The sequence below is a fragment of the Hypomesus nipponensis genome, chromosome 1 (genome assembly GCF_054491055.1).
Source record: "Hypomesus nipponensis isolate SF chromosome 1, ASM5449105v1, whole genome shotgun sequence".
Taxonomy (NCBI): Eukaryota; Metazoa; Chordata; class Actinopteri; order Osmeriformes; family Osmeridae; genus Hypomesus; species Hypomesus nipponensis.
Genome location: NC_140361.1, coordinates 17,894,812 through 17,912,458, shown reverse-complemented (window position 1 = coordinate 17,912,458; position 17,647 = coordinate 17,894,812). Strand labels below are relative to the sequence as shown.

Sequence of the window (17,647 nt, the reverse complement as noted above, 5' to 3'; positions counted from 1 at the left end):
GAAGGATGTCTGTTATCTGTGTAAATATCAGATGCTATTTTCAACACAAAATCCTTAAAATTCGTCATTCAAACGGTATACCCGAACCAACATTCTTGCTCCACGACATTGGCCTGACGTTGTCATACTCATAATTCTAGTCAGAATATGAGTCTGAGAACTCTCCGTTTGGCTTTGACTACGGGGCGTGTTTCAAACGAGCCTGGAAAACAAATGCCTCTTCGCTCGATTGGATAGACCTACAACCAATCAGAGCAACGTAATATGTTGTTTGTTAAAAAATAATTCAACTTAAGCGCTCTTTTGTGACGTGGGTGATTACGTTCCTGTTGATCATCTGTCCATCATCGTATAAAGCCCGCCCTGGCAATTTCATTGGTACGCCCAGATTCTGGTTTTCTGTAGTTGTTCCCCAATACGAGACCCTCCAGACCCAACTTCCCGACCAAATTTTTTTGTGGGGACATACGAAGCTTTTTCAAAAAGCAGTGTAAGTCAGGCTAAATAACTAGCCATACTAGCAGTGGTAGTGACCAGGCTTTCAAATGCAGATTCTACTGTGGAAAAAGTATTAACATTTATGCGTTTATTAACTGGTGATATTATATGTTACCCAGGGTATTGTTAGAGCTAAACCTAGCTTTTGTAGCTAATCTTTCAACCAAGGTTAGGAGTCTAGCCTCGGACAAATTCACAGTTGATGGACTGTCACTGCATTGCTAGACAGGTGCTGGAAAAAACAGTTGGCAATGTGAATAAGTTAACACTGTTGGTTATTCAAATATAATGAATCATTATTTGATTATTAATGTCCAAATAACACTGTATAAAATATGGTGGGAGGGTTAAACTTGCTAGCCATAGGATAGGCTACAAAATGAATGAACCATTTTGTATGCAGGAAAGACAGCATGAAAACACACCAGATGTAGAGCAGGCTGAGGAAACAGCATCAGGGCTTCAGGTGAGGTTTGGGGGGGGGGGGGGTTGATAGGTAGATGTCCCCACCAAGTCTGAGACCAAACCTACGCCCTTGGGAACAGTATAGTAACACCAAACCGCCTGTGACGGCCGCACAACCCTAACCCCTACACTATTGTAGCATTTCTCTCTTTGTTACTTTCTGTTATTATTTTGTCCCTGGGCATTGACATACACTATGCACACACACATTAACAAGTAAATACATTACACATTCGCTTAGATCTGTTATTTATTTATTTTCTTTGTCTTACATGTTTGTTTGGTCAGAGCATGGCACACTTCCTGGTTTGGTTAAGGGACAAGTGGGGTGAATGGGCTGGCCTAATGAACCGGAGGAGGGGATGGGAAGGTACCAAGTCCCTAAGAAGAGCAGGGGGAGATATGTTAAAGTAATTGTTTAGTTAGTTGTAACTGAAGCTGTTGACATTTGTCTTCCTCCCCCCATGTCTGTATTGGTTTGACCTGTTGGTACATATAATCCATGTCTCAGAAGGAGAAAAGGTTGGGTTGTTTGTGCGCTCAGGCATGTGCCTGTGTTATAGGGAAACAATAAAAAAAGATGAATTCTACCCACAATTCCTCGTGCTTCACTGTGGGGTCCCTCACACCGCCATTGGAGATGTTACATTAAAGAGAACTCCAGGGGAGCAGGAAGACATATTTTAATTATTGTTGCAATGTGTTTGTGTTGAAGGAGGTGGTGGTGTTTGTTTGCCTCATGACTCATGAAAGCAGTCTTGGCTTTGAAAGGTCAAAGGCATTTTTCACAGTTAGCGCCAAATTTACTTTTTAAGTCCCCACCCAGCAGTTGATGAAGAACTTGTGTGTTTGTGGACTTAAAGAATTTCGCCGGCCATTTTGTGTGTGTTTGTCTGTTGGTATGTGGTTTTAAAGATGGCTTTTGATAATGGATGGGAATCGGCCTGTTGTACAAGAAAAATATTGTGTAAGCCATACAAGTGGGAAAAAAGCTTAAAACTTAAGGTCAAGGGTATTGGTCGTCATCTAGTGGCAACAAATATTTTGACATGTATTGAGGTGATATGAGCATGTATTGGTAATTACATATTTCTTTAGTTTCATAATCCTCTCATATCCTTTCAACTGTAGGCTTAGAAACACCCTGCCCCACCCTCTCATATGAGCATACAAACTGGAATTGCTGGATGGAGTCTTTGCTTGATGGTTTTCACACACGCATTGTGTGACTTTACCGTTGCATTTTGTAGTCATATGTTGATAAGGGTCAAGATGTGGTCTGATTGGTTGTTCCAAAAATAATAGTTGGGTATAAAGGAAGATTATTGTTTTCTAGATTCTTTGTCTCCTGAGGTCTTTCTCCTCGGTTCCTGCTTCGTGCTCTCCTCTTACATACTCTCTCCTATTTACAATAATCATGGTAGAGTAGGTAAGATTTTAAACCTTCAATTTGTAGCATGTTTGTTTTGGACTTCATTTAATTAATTTGCTATATTATTATAATGTATTTAACTAATTTCACCCATAAAGAACATTAACTGGAATTCCAGCATATTTTGTTAATATTTTTACACTGTTCAGTTAACCCCTCTTCCATAAGGTCAAGCAGCATAGTTTTAGATGTTTGGTCATTATTTTTATAAAAACAGCAGAACTAAAAAATCCAAAGACAGTAAGGTCAAATATAGAAATACATGTATTTTACAATTTAAAAGCAAACCACTCATTTAGTTTAAATGTGTTATTTAATTACAAATAGATCTGTACAGGTCAAGTTCCCAATTGTAGAAATACAGTACATAGTTCATGCACACGCACATTCACACTAACAAAAACCAAAGGATACAAATAAGTAAGAAGCAACAGGTGTCTTCTTTTTGACAGCACGTTCAGCTGAAATCAGGACACAGGAATATAAAAAACAAGCATACCACACGCTCAACACTAATTATTCACTTACACACAGTACAGCATTGCTCCCTCACACAGACTCTGCAAATGCACCTGCCAATCAGTTAAATGGCTGAATGTCTTGGTTACTTCTTTTGTCTTGTCACATTTTAAAGGTTTTATTTTGTTTTGAAACTGTTTTGTATGTTTTATGTTTAGTTTCTCATAAGATTTTATCGTAAATTGGTTACTTTATTGATATTATTCTTTGTCCATCTTGTTCTCTGCTAACACAACAAAAATAGCTGCAGTTAGTTATGATGCAAAATAAATCATTAACACATAAAAACTAATCTCCAACAATGTCAAGCTGGAATCAACCGTTTTCTTTCCACTCCGCTCAAATGAAACATTCTGTGGTTCAAAACAATATCTCTAATCTATACGCATAGTAAAACAGGCTTAAGGCCAATATATGCTTCTCCGTTTTCCAAAAAACGGACACATGGGAATGCCCTCCTCTACGGGGAACGCCCTCTCTGCACCTCCTGAACTATCCGTCGTAATTTCGGATAGTTGTGGATACCCTCTTGGCTGTGATTGGTCCGTATTAAGAACCGCTTGCATCAGGGGCGGGGGCGGAGTTGCCGTCACCAAAAAGACGAACAGAATCCTTTTACGTCATTGCTGTGAGTTTTTGCAATTCATATTTCAGCTAAACAGTTCATGTACAGCATCTGAATTAAAATGAGAAATGGGCAGTGTGGTTGCTGAAAATGTGCTTATTTTATTGATGAAACAGCTAGTTTGTAATTAGTTTCTAAGGTGGTCTTCGACAAAAAAAGGTTATGCCACCTACTCTTCTGGCGGTGAATTGTTTTCAGCACCCACAGCCTAGAGAGAACCATTAACAAAGTCTATCCGTCCGTATCCGTCAGCCCGCCCATCCGTAAACGGAGTCGGAGAAGCATATTGCGGCCTTTAGTCCCAGACACAGATTAGAACTAGCCTTGTCCCAGACAAATCACACCTTGCCGTGCCTGTCTATACAAGGCTATAAAACATGGTGATTACACCAATACATTTATTTTAGTTTGTTAAATCTGTCACACTTTGTGGGCTACACTAGGTCTGTATCAGTTAAACAGGACTCTACAGTTACCCGGAAAACACACTAATGCTTCTCAGAAATTATCATTTAAACCTGGCTACTCTCTCACTGCTTAGCCCTCAACAGGACCAGTGGTTACTATTTAACAAAATCCACAAGCATTTCCCACAGGCTATATCACTGGAAAATTCTTACCTCTTTGCAATCAAACCAGTCCCATATTTTTTTGTCAAGCATCAAGCCCTTGCAAGCCCTAGTGTCATTGCTCCAGTATTATGCAGACAACAAACCACCCTCCACTGAGAAGAGCTGGGAATGGAGTATACGATTTAAGAGTACACACACACACACAGAGCATGTCTTTTCATACCTCTTGGTTGATTTTTACAGGAAACATAGAGTAAGCTTTCTAAAACTACTCCAGGCCTAGTTCAGATGTGTGTGTATCCAGTTTCAAGGCCAATAGTACTGTAATAAGACATATTGGCTAGATCAACAGCTTTGGTAATGTCTGAGTGTGACAAGGCACTAGATTAGATAAAGGGCTGCATTGCACATTGCTGCAACCTGCAAGGCTAGACAGATAGGCCGGCTCAAGGGGATCCCTAAAGCTACAGGTTTTGATTGAACAGTTTTGGGCCCAGTGACCCAGTTAACATTCTATTTGGCCTAGAGAAGGAAAAAGAGAGGAACATCTCAACAAATCCCCAAACAGTGACTCAATACTTTAAAATGTCATGACCTAGATCACAGGCATCAGACCAAAGCCGTCAATTGAACAATTCCAAACGTGAAAAAACACACACACACGATCCTCTCTCTTCCTCACAGTGCTGCTTTAGGACACAATCATATTTCAAGACAATGTCACAATGGATATTTTCAACAATTGGCCAGGGCATACAGTAAGCTTTTGAAGCTATTCTAGCAGTTTCCACAACCAGGATGTGGAATGGAAAAAGGGGGGGAGGGAGTAGGTACCATCACAACCTCCTAAACACTAACATCTCTAGATAATCTTCAGCCTGAAATATTTCTGCTGTTGCATACACCTTAAAACATGGCACTGTTCAAGTGGTGTCATTATAATTGATACAAATAAAGTGTAGCCCACATGGTTAAGTTAACGCTGTAACAATGTTTAACAGATCGCCCCACCCCACCTCCCTCCCTTCTGTCAGGAAGCCTGGACTGCTTGTAAAAGCTTTTCTCTGTCTCCTCAATGCTTGGCAAGGAGAGGTGGAAAAGGGGAACATAGGTACCAGTTTGCAAACCATCCAAACAGCTAGCCCAGTAGCCAGCCAGTCAGTCCTTACAGTACAGACAGTCAATCTGATCAAAGTACAGTAATGTATCTGTCTGCATCTATTCACAGTCAGTCCCTATAAGCACTAAACAATCAGCATTATATTCTTAAAAACAAATACAAATCAAGAAATTTAGATGTGGTGTGATTTGGAGAAAGGAAAAATGATAAAGAAATAAAAGAGAAAATGACAGATGGAAACGATCTTTGGTCACTTCTTTGGTCATCGTCATTTCGGTAAAGATGATGATGAAGGCGAAACAATATTAGCCTGGACATTTGAGAAAGACTTGACAGGATGAGATGAAGATGACGGGAAACAAGTCCAAGTGTAGTCCATTTTCTAAACAACTGTCTTTCCTTTTTTTCTCTACTTGTCTCTCCTCTTCTTTCTCCTAGTCCTAACAGCCCTAATCACAACACCACACACTTTTTGCCGTTCTTCCGTGTGACAGGGTATAGAACAGCCCTCACTGCCTCGGCAAACACATCTCTGACTCCGTCCTGCTGCAGGGACGAACACTCCATGTATTTCCCTGCCCCGATCTGCTTGGCTAGGCCCCCGCCCTGCTGCTGAGTGCTGGGGACCAGCCCCTGCTCCTTCAGCTTCTTCACCGTATCCATGTCCTCACGCAGGTCCTTCTTGGTGCCCACCAGGAGAATGGGCACTGCTGGGCAGTGGTGCGACACCTCAGGATGCCACTTAAGTCGCACGTTGGCATAGGAGGAAGGGCTCCCAATCGAAAAGCAGATGATGAAGACGTTAGTCTGCGGATAGGAGAGGGTGCGGAGGCGGTCGTACTCCTCCTGTCCCGCTGTGTCCCAAAGGTTCAGACTGACAGTGCGACCATCCACACTGGTCTGGGCACTGTAGTTATCAAACACGGTTGGTATGTACTCCTCCGGGAAAGCATTGGTAGTGTAGGAGATAAGCAGACAGGTCTTGCCCACGGCTCCATCACCCACTACGACACATTTGATGGACTGCATTGTCCCTGGCCTGCAGTACACTACACCACACCACCTCTCAACCCAGCACCTGGAACAACTGCACACATAGTCAAAGTCAATGGATAGTTCACAGTGCATGTAAATGTGAAGTCATACATCATACTCTAAAAGTCCGATAAATGTGTTAAATAAGTTCAGTAGCCTAACATTGTCACTATAACAGTGTAATACACTTTAACAAAGCAAAGGGTGAACATAGCAATAACGTTTTTCAACAGACAGGGTTTGCTTGGTGACTCATTCAGTGGTCCACACAAGTTCTCGCTCGGCTACCCTTGAGTAATAGGAAAAGTATTGCTTTGTTGAGCTAACACACCTTAAGTTAATATGGTTTCTCTCTAGCGCTCGAAAACGTATTATAAGTAGCCTATAGGTTTAAGTTATAATAACGTTGCTGGATAATAAGCAAGCCGATTCATAATTATAGCCTATAAGTGTTCCTATATAGCTTGTTGGCTACGGAACTAGCTTGTAACTTGCCAAGTTAACCCAGAAACTGAATCAAGCTTAGTGAAACAAGACAACACCAGAAATTATAAATAGATACGCAACAAATGTAAGCGACATTACAAAGTAGTTTTATCTTACCGCCTGTGTATGCGAACTCGCGTTCTCTGTTTAGTCTCTCGCAGTCGACCACAATCGCATCGGGGCCGGAGTTTACTATGCGCCCAATGCTTAGAAGTGCAGTTACACGGTCCGTGGATGGTCCGTGTACCCGGTGGCTATTGTTTTTTCTATATTGCAACCCGTGTTAACAAACGCAATATTGGGCGCGTACTATCGTTTTGTCACTTTAGTACCTCAAACACACATGTAAGTTTAACGGCTTGTTTTGGGTTGCATCGGTTTTTTGGGGGAATAATGAAATCACCATAAACAAAGTGTTATAGTGAAAAAGAGAGGAGATATGTGCAATGATTGTTATTACATCCGATACACAGAGGGCAGCAACGACTAGCTTTTTTAAACCTACCATAACCTAAAGCCTACTATCTTGACGACACAGCAGCAGGTTTATTTCGAGGACACACTAAGCTGGAGGCAGATCAGGGGTAGCCTGGTCCTAACCAGACTCTTGTGGATCTTGATGGTATTGGATTTCAAATTGTGTATGCCATGGTAAAAAGGTCTCCAAATCCTTAAATATTGATAGTAAAGGCAAAGAAACACTAACAAAAGCTGATCTTGTTGATAATGCATTTATGATTTTGTATGCAATAGTAAAAAGTTATACAAATCCTGAAACATTGATATATATACATATGTTTGTATATATACATATGTATGTATGTATATATATATATATACATATATATATATATCTATATATATATATAGATATATATATATATACATATATACATACATATATACATATATATACATATATACATATATATATACATATATATGTATGTGTATATATATATATTCTGTAAACAAATCTTTATTTCAGACGCCAAGTTCCATATAAAATAACAGACATAGAGCTATAAAAAAGAGAGAAAAACTAAAAGATAAAACATAGATAATACAGTGCATTAAAAAGTATGAAGACTTTTGTGCCAATGTCGTCTTAAGTTCCAAGTAAATTGATAGCAGCTCTTTAGAGGGTTGACCAGAGCCTCTACTATTCACTTCTCAGACTTGTCCATTCGACACATGAAACCATACATCGGTTGTCTCAAGAGTGCCTTACAGGTTGGTACGTGCTTAGACACAAATAACTGACTGGCACTATGCCACCTAGGCACATTAAGTAGCAATCTAAAATCATCATTGTAGGCTACTTTCAGTATCTGTATACTCCTTTTCCTGTACATAGACCACAAATGAGCAGTGTACAATGGTGTTATGTAGGTTCTAAACAGGGAACATTTAACTGAATCTGAGCACATAGAAAACTTCCTTAATAACATGTTGGCCTGAGAATATATTTTACAGCGCTGTTGATATATATCGTTGTCATCTGTCCAATCATCAGAAATGACATGGCCCAGATATTTGATTTCCTCACAAACACCAAGGGGACTGCCAGATAAATAAAGGGCAGGGAAGGTTAATTTCCTGTCCTGATTACTTCTGACTATCATTATGTGGCTTTTCTGTACATTATATAATGATCTAAGTCATACCAAGAGCACACCCATAGCATCTGTTGCAACAGGCTGAGTAGGACCAGATCATCTGCGTACATCAGATGATTGACAATAGATTCACCAACAAGACATTCTGTATTTGTCTTATTCAGCTGGCTTGATAAGTCGTCCATGTACACATTAAACGAAAAGGGAGATAAAATTCCCCCTTGTCGAACTCCGTTACCAACATGGAAAGGAGCTGATACAACATTGTCCCATTTAACATGAAAAGTTTGATTGGCATACCAGAACACCAAAATCCTCACAAGAGGTTTAGGGACACCTCTCGCTAACAGCTTCATAAACAGTTTTTCATGACAAATTCGACCGCAAGCTTTGGAAGCATCAATAAAGCATAAAAATACAGATGAATTAAGACTTTTGTACCTAAAAACAATCTCCTTCAGAGCATAGATACAGAGATCGGTACCATGTTTTCTTTTAAACCAAACTGATTGTCTGCAGTCAGAATATACATTTCCAATTTCAATAAAATAATTCTCTAAAAACACTTTAGACAAGATACTGGCCAATGCAATGGGTCTATAGTTGTCTATGCTGTTCAGTTTACCAGCCTTATCTTTAACAACAGGCACTAACAGTACTGATATAAGAGTTCGATAGAACACCATGAACCATAATTCCAGTGAGACACATGGCTAGTAATGGACTGAGTCTATAACTGGCATTTTTAGATGCTCTGCAGAAATGCAATCCATACCACAAGCTTTGTTGTTGTCTAACATGTGGATGGCATCATACATATCTACTGATCTAACAATCAAGTCTGCAGAGATACCTTGATATTCATTATCAATTCTCACTGTGTTACTTTTAACACAATTAAATAGTTTACAGTAGTGCTTACGCCATAGATCAGCAATCTTCTCTGGACAACTAACCCCCTCGATATCAGAAGGGAGGGGAGTTCTGTTATTATTTATGATCTTAACCTCCTTCCAGAAGTCAGTAAGATTGTTATTCTGCATCTTTCTGGCCAGCGAGTCTGCTCTCATTGTGTTTTCATTTCTCTTAATAAAACGAGTGCATATTTAAATCTTGCATTTGTGATCAAGCAGCACTCCCTGTCTGGGTCTGCCTGCCTCTGACCAGACTCTAAAGTCTTCTCTAGCAGAAGCATGTTGCTCAAACACAAACTCATTCCAGCCAGGCCGTGTGTTAAGGGCCTTACTCTTGTGATTAATAAAAGGTTCACTGGAAGCATAAAGACATTTGACAATATCATCATACATGGCACAGAGCTTTTCAGCCTGATGTTTATTGTTGCAGTTCATATCCGTGCACATTAGGGCATCCATAGGCAATTCAACATCACTAAGTAAGCTGTCAGTTAATAGAGAATATCTGTGCATAACCTCTTTGGTCAATTTTGACCAGTCCAGTTTTCTTGAGGGAGCAGCATTACCCTTGTTGGCCAACAAGGGTACACTCTCAACATTTAGCAGCATAGCAACGGGTATGTGATCAGTGGTGGCCAGCCCATAACACATTTCTATACTTTCCAGTGAGTCATGAGCATCGGCTGTGGTCACAATATGGTCTAGCCAGGAAGTTGTGTGCCACGCTTCACTTACATAGGTAAAACTTGTATCAGGCAATAACGCTTGATATAATTAATTTAGTTTCATTACAGAACTGCTGCAGATGTTGTGCGAATAAACACTTATCTGACATGTCAGCATTAAAATAACCCATGACATAGACACAACATGAACTATTGTCCTCTATGAAGGACTGAATAAAAGCTAACCTGTTCTGAAATTAATTCTCATGGTCATAGGATTGATATGGTGTGTACACATTTAAAATAGTACATTTCTTTTCATTATGATTAAACTCCAACCCAATAGCCCAGTCAACGTTAAGCCGCACCACCTTTACTGTTGGGTCATATTTTATGTTCCACAGTATAGCAACACCACCAGCTATCCTCCCAAAAACCATTCTCACTATGAGATTGGTAGTGGACTCTCCAGCACCATGAAAGTTCTTGTGTAGGGAGTTCAATTTGTCCGGATCATGCTTTGCCATCCAGGTTTCTTGAAGGCAGACAGTGTCACTCTCGTCCAGCAATGTGTCCACTACCAAACGTCTTGATCTATCAGCAGCAGTATGTCCTACTCGGAGGCTACGAGCGTTGTAGGATACAACCCGCATTAATGATCTACCACAGACCCATCAGGGCAGCTGGCCGGTGTGTCTGTCTCCCTGGTCTCTACAGATAGGCCTACATTCACCCCAGCATCATGACTGAGCTGAAGCTCAGTACCCTGAGAGCGGGGGGTTTGCTCTGGTCTAGCTTTTTTGATAGTATAGTATAGACCAAGAGTAACTACCATACCACAAATGGCCCACCATTACCCATAGGTGGCGGTACAGGCCGCGCCCTAAAGCACAAAGATACAAGGCTTTCTGGAATAGATAGGCTCACCAAGCCCCCTCCCTTCACTTCTTGGCTTGAAATAAAGGCCCTTATGGATCTTGATGGTATTGCATTTCAGATTTAGTATCCCATTGGTAATTCTGCAGAATTTATTTTTTCATACAGTTACAATTTGTCAAGAATAAACTTTTTCAATGGTTCGCAGTGTTTGGAGGAATCCGCCATTACTGCTTGCAGTTATATTTAGGATTCCTCCGTCAGGAGGAAACCTATTGTAATTGGTAGTATTATTAGGGGCCAAGCAGCGAAGCTGCGAGGCACCTATTGTAATTGGTAGTATTATTAGGGGCCAAGTAGCGAAGCTGCGAGGCACCTATTGTAATTGGTGGTATTATTATTATTAATAGGGGCCAAGCAGCGAAGCTGCGAGGCAACTATTGTAATTGGTAGTATTATTATTATTAGGGTTCCTCCGGTAGGAGGGAACCCTATTGTTATTGGTGGTATTATTAGGGGCCAAGCAGCGAAGCTGCGAGACACCTATTGTTATTGTTAGTTTTATTAGGGGCCAGGTAGCGAAGCTGCGAGGCACCTATTGTAATTGGTAGTATTATTATTATTAATAGGGGCCAAGCAGCGAAGCTGCGAGGCAACTATTGTAATTAGTAGTATTATTATTATTAGGGTTCCTCCGGTAGGAGGGAACCCTATTGTCATTGGTGGTATTATTAGGGGCCAAGCAGCGAAGCTGCGAGGCACCTATTGTTATTGTTAGTATTATTATTATTAGGGTTCCTCCGGTAAGAGGGAACCATATTGTTATTGGTGGTATTATTAGGGGCCAAGCAGCGAAGCCACCAAACAGGAAATTAAGTAATATCTCAGCAGTTCTTTGAGACAGTGACACCAAATTTGGTATGCCTACTCGGAACCTTATTCTGAGTATGTCCTCCAAAACTTGTGTCATGTGAGTAAAAGGGGGCATGGCAGGAAGCATAAACGTGTTTTGGCTAATAAATGTTGAAGTGTTTACCTTAATAAAGTAATTTCTTTGTCTGTTGATGTCTTGTGAGATATCGAGCTTGACCATCGATAATATTTCATAACAACCGAATTGACGTGGCCGCCATTTTGGATTTAATGGAAAAGTGTAAAAACCTTTTACACGCCCCAAATTTTGTCCGATGTTTACAAAATTTGGCATAGATGATCTTCAGACCAAGCTTCAAAAAGGTGTAAGATGGATTTTCCATTTTCAAAACCTTTTGTTCGGTAGAGCTGATCAAAGGCGGCGGCGAAGCCACAAAAGACACGTTAGAGCGTAACTCAGAAACCATTTTAGCGATTGTCACCGAACTTGGGTTCCATCGTTCCCAAGAGGAGCAGAGGAGGCCTGTGGTGTTATACCAGAAAAAAACACTTTAAACACTCAGTACTTTGGAACGCAAACAGATATTTCAACCAAACTTGGTGTGTTGCATGAGTGCAACAGGTTGTTGTGACTTAATTGTTGCGCAAGTGCTATGGAGGCCATGTCCTGCTCTGGACTGCTTGGCCCCTCCATTGCTGCTTGCAGCTATATTTATTATTATTATTACACTTCTTCTGTCATTGGAGTCTATGGCAGCCCCTAGAACCGTATGGTAAAAAGTTGTGAAATTTGGCACACTCAGTCCCCTCTTTATATTCACCAAGTTTCATGTCTCTCATTGGAGCACTCTAGCGCCACCAACTGGTCAAAGTTGGACTTGTGTTTACACATGTAACTTTTGAACCGTATGACCCATTTTCAAAAATGAAGTACCGTTGGATTCCCTGGATCAAGACGAGTTCAACACACCCTATGACGTCAATTTCCGGTTATATAAATTTTCCACCATTTTGAATTTTAAGGAAACACATTTTTTCGCTTCAACTACTTCTATTTTTGTCAAATCTTCACACATTATCATCAGACCAATCCTCACAGAAGTTATCAAAGGATATTTGATTTTCAAAACCGTTTGTCCGGTACAGCCAATCAAAATCGGCAACTAAGCAATCAAACAGGAAATTGGGTCATATCTCAGCTAATCTTTGAGAAATCAACACAAAACTTAATATGATGACTCGGAACCCTCTTCTGAGGCTGTCCAATTAATTTGGTGTCATGTGATCACTGGGCGTGGCCGCAGGAAGCAAAAATGTGTTTTGGCCAATAACTGTTGATTTGTTTGCTTTTATTAAGTGATTCCTTTGTCTCATGATATGTTGGGACATCCCGTATGTGATACATGATAAGTTGTGATAATAGCCGAATTGATCCGGCCGCCATTTTGAATTCATTGAAAAACGTTTTTTCTTTACTCCTCCTACACATGTTGTCCAATCTTCACCAAATTTGGCAGAGAGTATCTTCAGACCAAGCCTCACAAAGGGCTTCACATGATTTTTTGATTTTCAGAACCGTTTACCCGGTACAGGCAGTCAAAATGTGCCATTAAGCCAGTCAACAGGAAGTTGGGTCGTATCTCAGCAAATCTTTGATGAATTCACACAAAACTTGCTGCATGCACTCGGAACCCTGTTCTGAGGATTTCTAAAGTGTTTTATGGGTCATTTGACTGCTTGGCCACCACATTGCTGCTTGCAGCTATATTTATTAGGGGCCAAGCAGCGAAGCTGCGAGGCACCTATTGTAATTGGTAGTATTATTATTATTATTATTATTATTATTAGGATTCCTCCGTAAGGAGGAAACCTATTGTTATTGGTGGTTTTATTATTTGTAATTCTTGTACCATGGGAGTCAATGGCAGCCCCTAGACCCCATCGACAACTTTTTGTGAAATTTGGCACACTCATTAAGGACAGTTTCTTCTATACCTACACCAAGTTTCATGTCTCCCATTAGACCACTCTAGCGCCACCAATGGGTCAAAGTTGGACTTGTGTTTACACACGCAACTTTTGAACCGTATGACTCATTTTCAAAAATGAGGTACCATTGGATTCCCTGGATCAAGCCGAGTTCAACGCACACCATGGCGTTAATTTCCGGTTATATAGATTTCCCGCCATTTCCGGTTTTATCAAAAACCTTTGAAAGCCTACTCCTCCTACAATTTTTGTCATATATTCTTCAAAATCACCAGAGATGATCTTCAAACCAAGCCTCACAAAAGTTATCAAAGGAATTTTGATCCTCATAACCGTCTGTCCGGTACAGCCAATCAAATTCATCAGAAAAGCCGCCAAACAGGATGTGAAGTCATGTCTCAGCAAATCTTTGAGATATCAACACTAAACTTGGTAGATCGGAGGAAGACACTACAACATATTACCATGTGCAAAGGCAAATTCATATCTCTAAAAATGATTGATATAAATCAAATTGAACTTATCGCTAACGCTAAAATAATGCTTTGCACATCAGCCAGTCAAAAACTGATACTCTGATTCAATCACAAGTTCATATGAAGACTCTTGAGAATGTTCATAACACAAATCTGTGAAAAAGTTGACTGTAAGATGAAAGGTCGATTTTTGGTGAATATTTGAAACATGCTTGCTTGGCTAATTTCTAGGCAAATTTCCAATGAATGTCTCCCCTGCTCCTCCCCGCGCGTGCTCCAAAATCTCACACACACTCAGCCTTCCCTTGACACACGCGCGGCCAAGACGCACACGCAACATTTCAGGAGAGTGTGGGCTGACCAAGCCCCCACTCATTCCTTGGTCTTTAGCAAAGGCCCATGTGGCTCTTGATGGTATTGCATTTCCGATTTTGTATGCAATGGTAAAAAGGTCTCAAATCCTGAAACATTGATAGTGTAGGCCGAGAAACACTTTAACAAAAGCCCATGTGGATCTTGTTGGTATTGCATTTCCGATTTTGTATGCAATGGTAAAAAGTTATAAAAATCCTGAAACATTGATAGTATAGACCAAGAGTAACTACCACACCACAAATGGCCCACCATTACCCATAGGTGGCGCTACAGGCCACGCCAAAAAGCACAAATATACAAGGCTTTCTGGAATGGATAGGCTCACCAAGCCCCCTCCCTTCACTTATTGGCTTGAAAAAAAGGCCCATGTGGCTCTTGATGGTATTGCATTTCCGATTTTGTATGCAATGGTAAAAAGGTCTCAAAATCCTGAAACATAGATAGTATAGGCAAAGAAACACTTTAACAAAAAGCCCATGTGGATCTTGTTGGTATTGCTTTTCCGATTTTGTATACAATGGTAAAAAGTTATAAAAATCCTGAAACATTGATAGTATAGACCAAGAGTAACTACCACACCACAAATGGCCCACTATTACCCATAGGTCTTCCCTTGACACACGCGCGGGCTTGGCAAGACGCACACGCAACATTTCAGGAGAGTGTTCCTTGGTCTTTTGCAAAGGCCATGTGGATCTTGATGGTATTGCATTTCAGATTTTGTTTGCCATGGTAAAAAGTTATCCAAATCCTGAAACATTGATAGTAAAGGCCAAGAGTAACAACAACACTTTAACAAAAGCCCATGTGGATCTTGTTGGTATTGCATTTCCGATTTTGTATGCAATGGTAAAAAGTTAAAAACATCCTGAAACATTGATAGTATAGGCCAAGAGTAACTACCACACCACAAATGGCCCACCATTACCAATAGGTGTCGCTACAGGCCACGCCCTAAAGCACAAAGCACTTCACTTCTTGTGAAGATTAAAGCGCTTCACTTCTTGGCTTGAAATAAAGGCCCTTGTGGATGTTGATGTTATTGCATTTCAGATTTGGTATCCCATTGGAAATTCTGCAGCATTGATTTTTCTATACAGTTACAATTTGTCAAGAATATACATTTTTCAATGGTTCGCAATGCTTTACACGTAAGCCAGTCAAACAAGTTCATATGAAGACTCTTGAGAATGTTTAGTACACAAATCTGAGAAAAAGTTGACTCTAAGATGAAAGGTCGATTTTTGGTGAATCTTTGAAACATGCATGCTTGGCTAATTTCTAGGGAAATTTACAATGAAATGTGTCCCCTGCTCCTCCCCGCGCATGCTCCAAATTCTCAGACACTCATTCTTCCCTTGACACGCGCGGGCTTGGCAAGACACACACGCAACATATCAGGACTGTGTGGGCTGACCAAGCCCCCACTCATTCCTTGAATATCAGCATAGGCCCTTGAGGACCTTGGTGTCATTGCATTTCCTACTTTGTATGCAATAGTAAAAAGGTCTCCAAATCCTGACACATTGACAGTACAGGCCAAGAGTAACTACCACACTTTACCCAAAGCCCATGTGGATCCTGTTGGTATTGCATTTCCGATTTTATATGCAATGGTAAAAAGTTTTTAAAATCCTGAAACATTAATAGTATAGGCCAAGAGTAACTACCACACCACAAATGGTCCACCATTACCCATAGGTGGCGCTACAGGCCACGCCTTAATGCATAAAGATACAAGGCTTTCTGGAATGGATAAGCTCACCAAGCCCCCTTCCTTCACTTACTGGCTTGAAATAAAGGCCCTTGTGGATCTTGATGGTATTGCATTTCAGATTTGGTATGCCATTGGTAATTCTGCAGCATACATTTTTCTATACAGTTACAATTTGTCAAAAATAAACATTTTTCAATGGTTCGCAGTGTTTGGAGGAATCCGCCATTACTGCTTGCAGTTATATTTAGGATTCCTCCGTAAGGAGGAAACCTATTGTTATTGGTGGTTTTATTATTTGTAATTCTTGTACCATGGGAGTCAATGGCAGCCCCTAGACCCCATCGACAACTTTTTGTGAAATTTGGCACACTCATTAAGGACAGTTTCTTCTATACCTACACCAAGTTTCATGTCTCCCATTAGACCACTCTAGCGCCACCAATGGGTCAAAGTTGGACTTGTGTTTACACACGCAACTTTTGAACCGTATGACTCATTTTCAAAAATGAGGTACCATTGGATTCCCTGGATCAAGCCGAGTTCAACGCACACCATGGCGTTAATTTCCGGTTATATAGATTTCCCGCCATTTCCGGTTTTATCAAAAACCTTTGAAAGCCTACTCCTCCTACAATTTTTGTCATATCTTCTTCAAAATCACCAGAGATGATCTTCAGACCAAGCCTCACAAAAGTTATCAAAGCAATTTTGATCCTCATAACCGTCTGTCCGGTACAGCCAATCAAATTCATCAGAAAAGCCGCAAAACAGGATGTGAAGTCATGTCTCAGCAAATCTTTGAGATATCAACACTAAACTTGGTAGATCGGAGGAAGACACTACAACATGTTACCATGTGCAAAGGCAAATTCATATCTCAAAAAATGATTGATATAAAGCAAATTGAACTTATCGCTAACGCTAAAATTATGCTTTACACATCAGCCATTCAAAAACTGATACTCTGATTCAATCACAAGTTCATATGAAAACTCTTGAGAATGTTCATAACACAAATCTGTGAAAAAGTTGACTGTAAGATGAAAGGTCGATTTTTGGTGAATATTTGAAACATGCTTGCTTGGCTAATTTCTAGGCAAATTTCCAATGAATGTCTCCCTTGCTCCTCCCCGCGCGTGCTCCAAAATCTCACACACACTCAGCCTTCCCTTGACACACGCGCGGCCAAGACGCACACGCAACATTTCAGGAGAGTGTGGGCTGACCAAGCCCCCACTCATTCCTTGGTCTTTAGCAAAGGCCCATGTGGCTCTTGATGGTATTGCATTTCCGATTTTGTATGCAATGGTAAAAAGGTCTCAAATCCTGAAACATTGATAGTGTAGGCCGAGAAACACTTTAACAAAAGCCCATGTGGATCTTGTTGGTAT

General features: G+C 40.5%; 1 protein-coding gene across 2 annotated transcripts in view; it reads right to left on the bottom strand.

The window, feature by feature from the left end:
* Window positions 1–2,459: 2,459 nt before the first annotated feature.
* LOC146302863 (rho-related GTP-binding protein RhoG-like) overlaps window positions 2,460–17,647 on the bottom strand; it is a 61,603-nt gene continuing 46,415 nt past the window's right edge. The window contains exons 1-2 of one of the 2 annotated variants that reach the window (XM_084697342.1): window positions 6,870–7,166; window positions 2,461–6,318 (exon numbers count right to left, since the gene is read on the bottom strand). In XM_084697342.1, coding sequence (XP_084553468.1) covers window positions 5,685–6,260 — 576 coding nt within the window. In that variant the 5' untranslated portion in view covers window positions 6,261–6,318; window positions 6,870–7,166 and the 3' untranslated portion in view covers window positions 2,461–5,684. Of the gene's footprint in view, window positions 6,319–6,869; window positions 7,167–17,647 lie in introns of those variants that run through there. The other variant, XM_084697343.1, reaches the window with a different exon arrangement.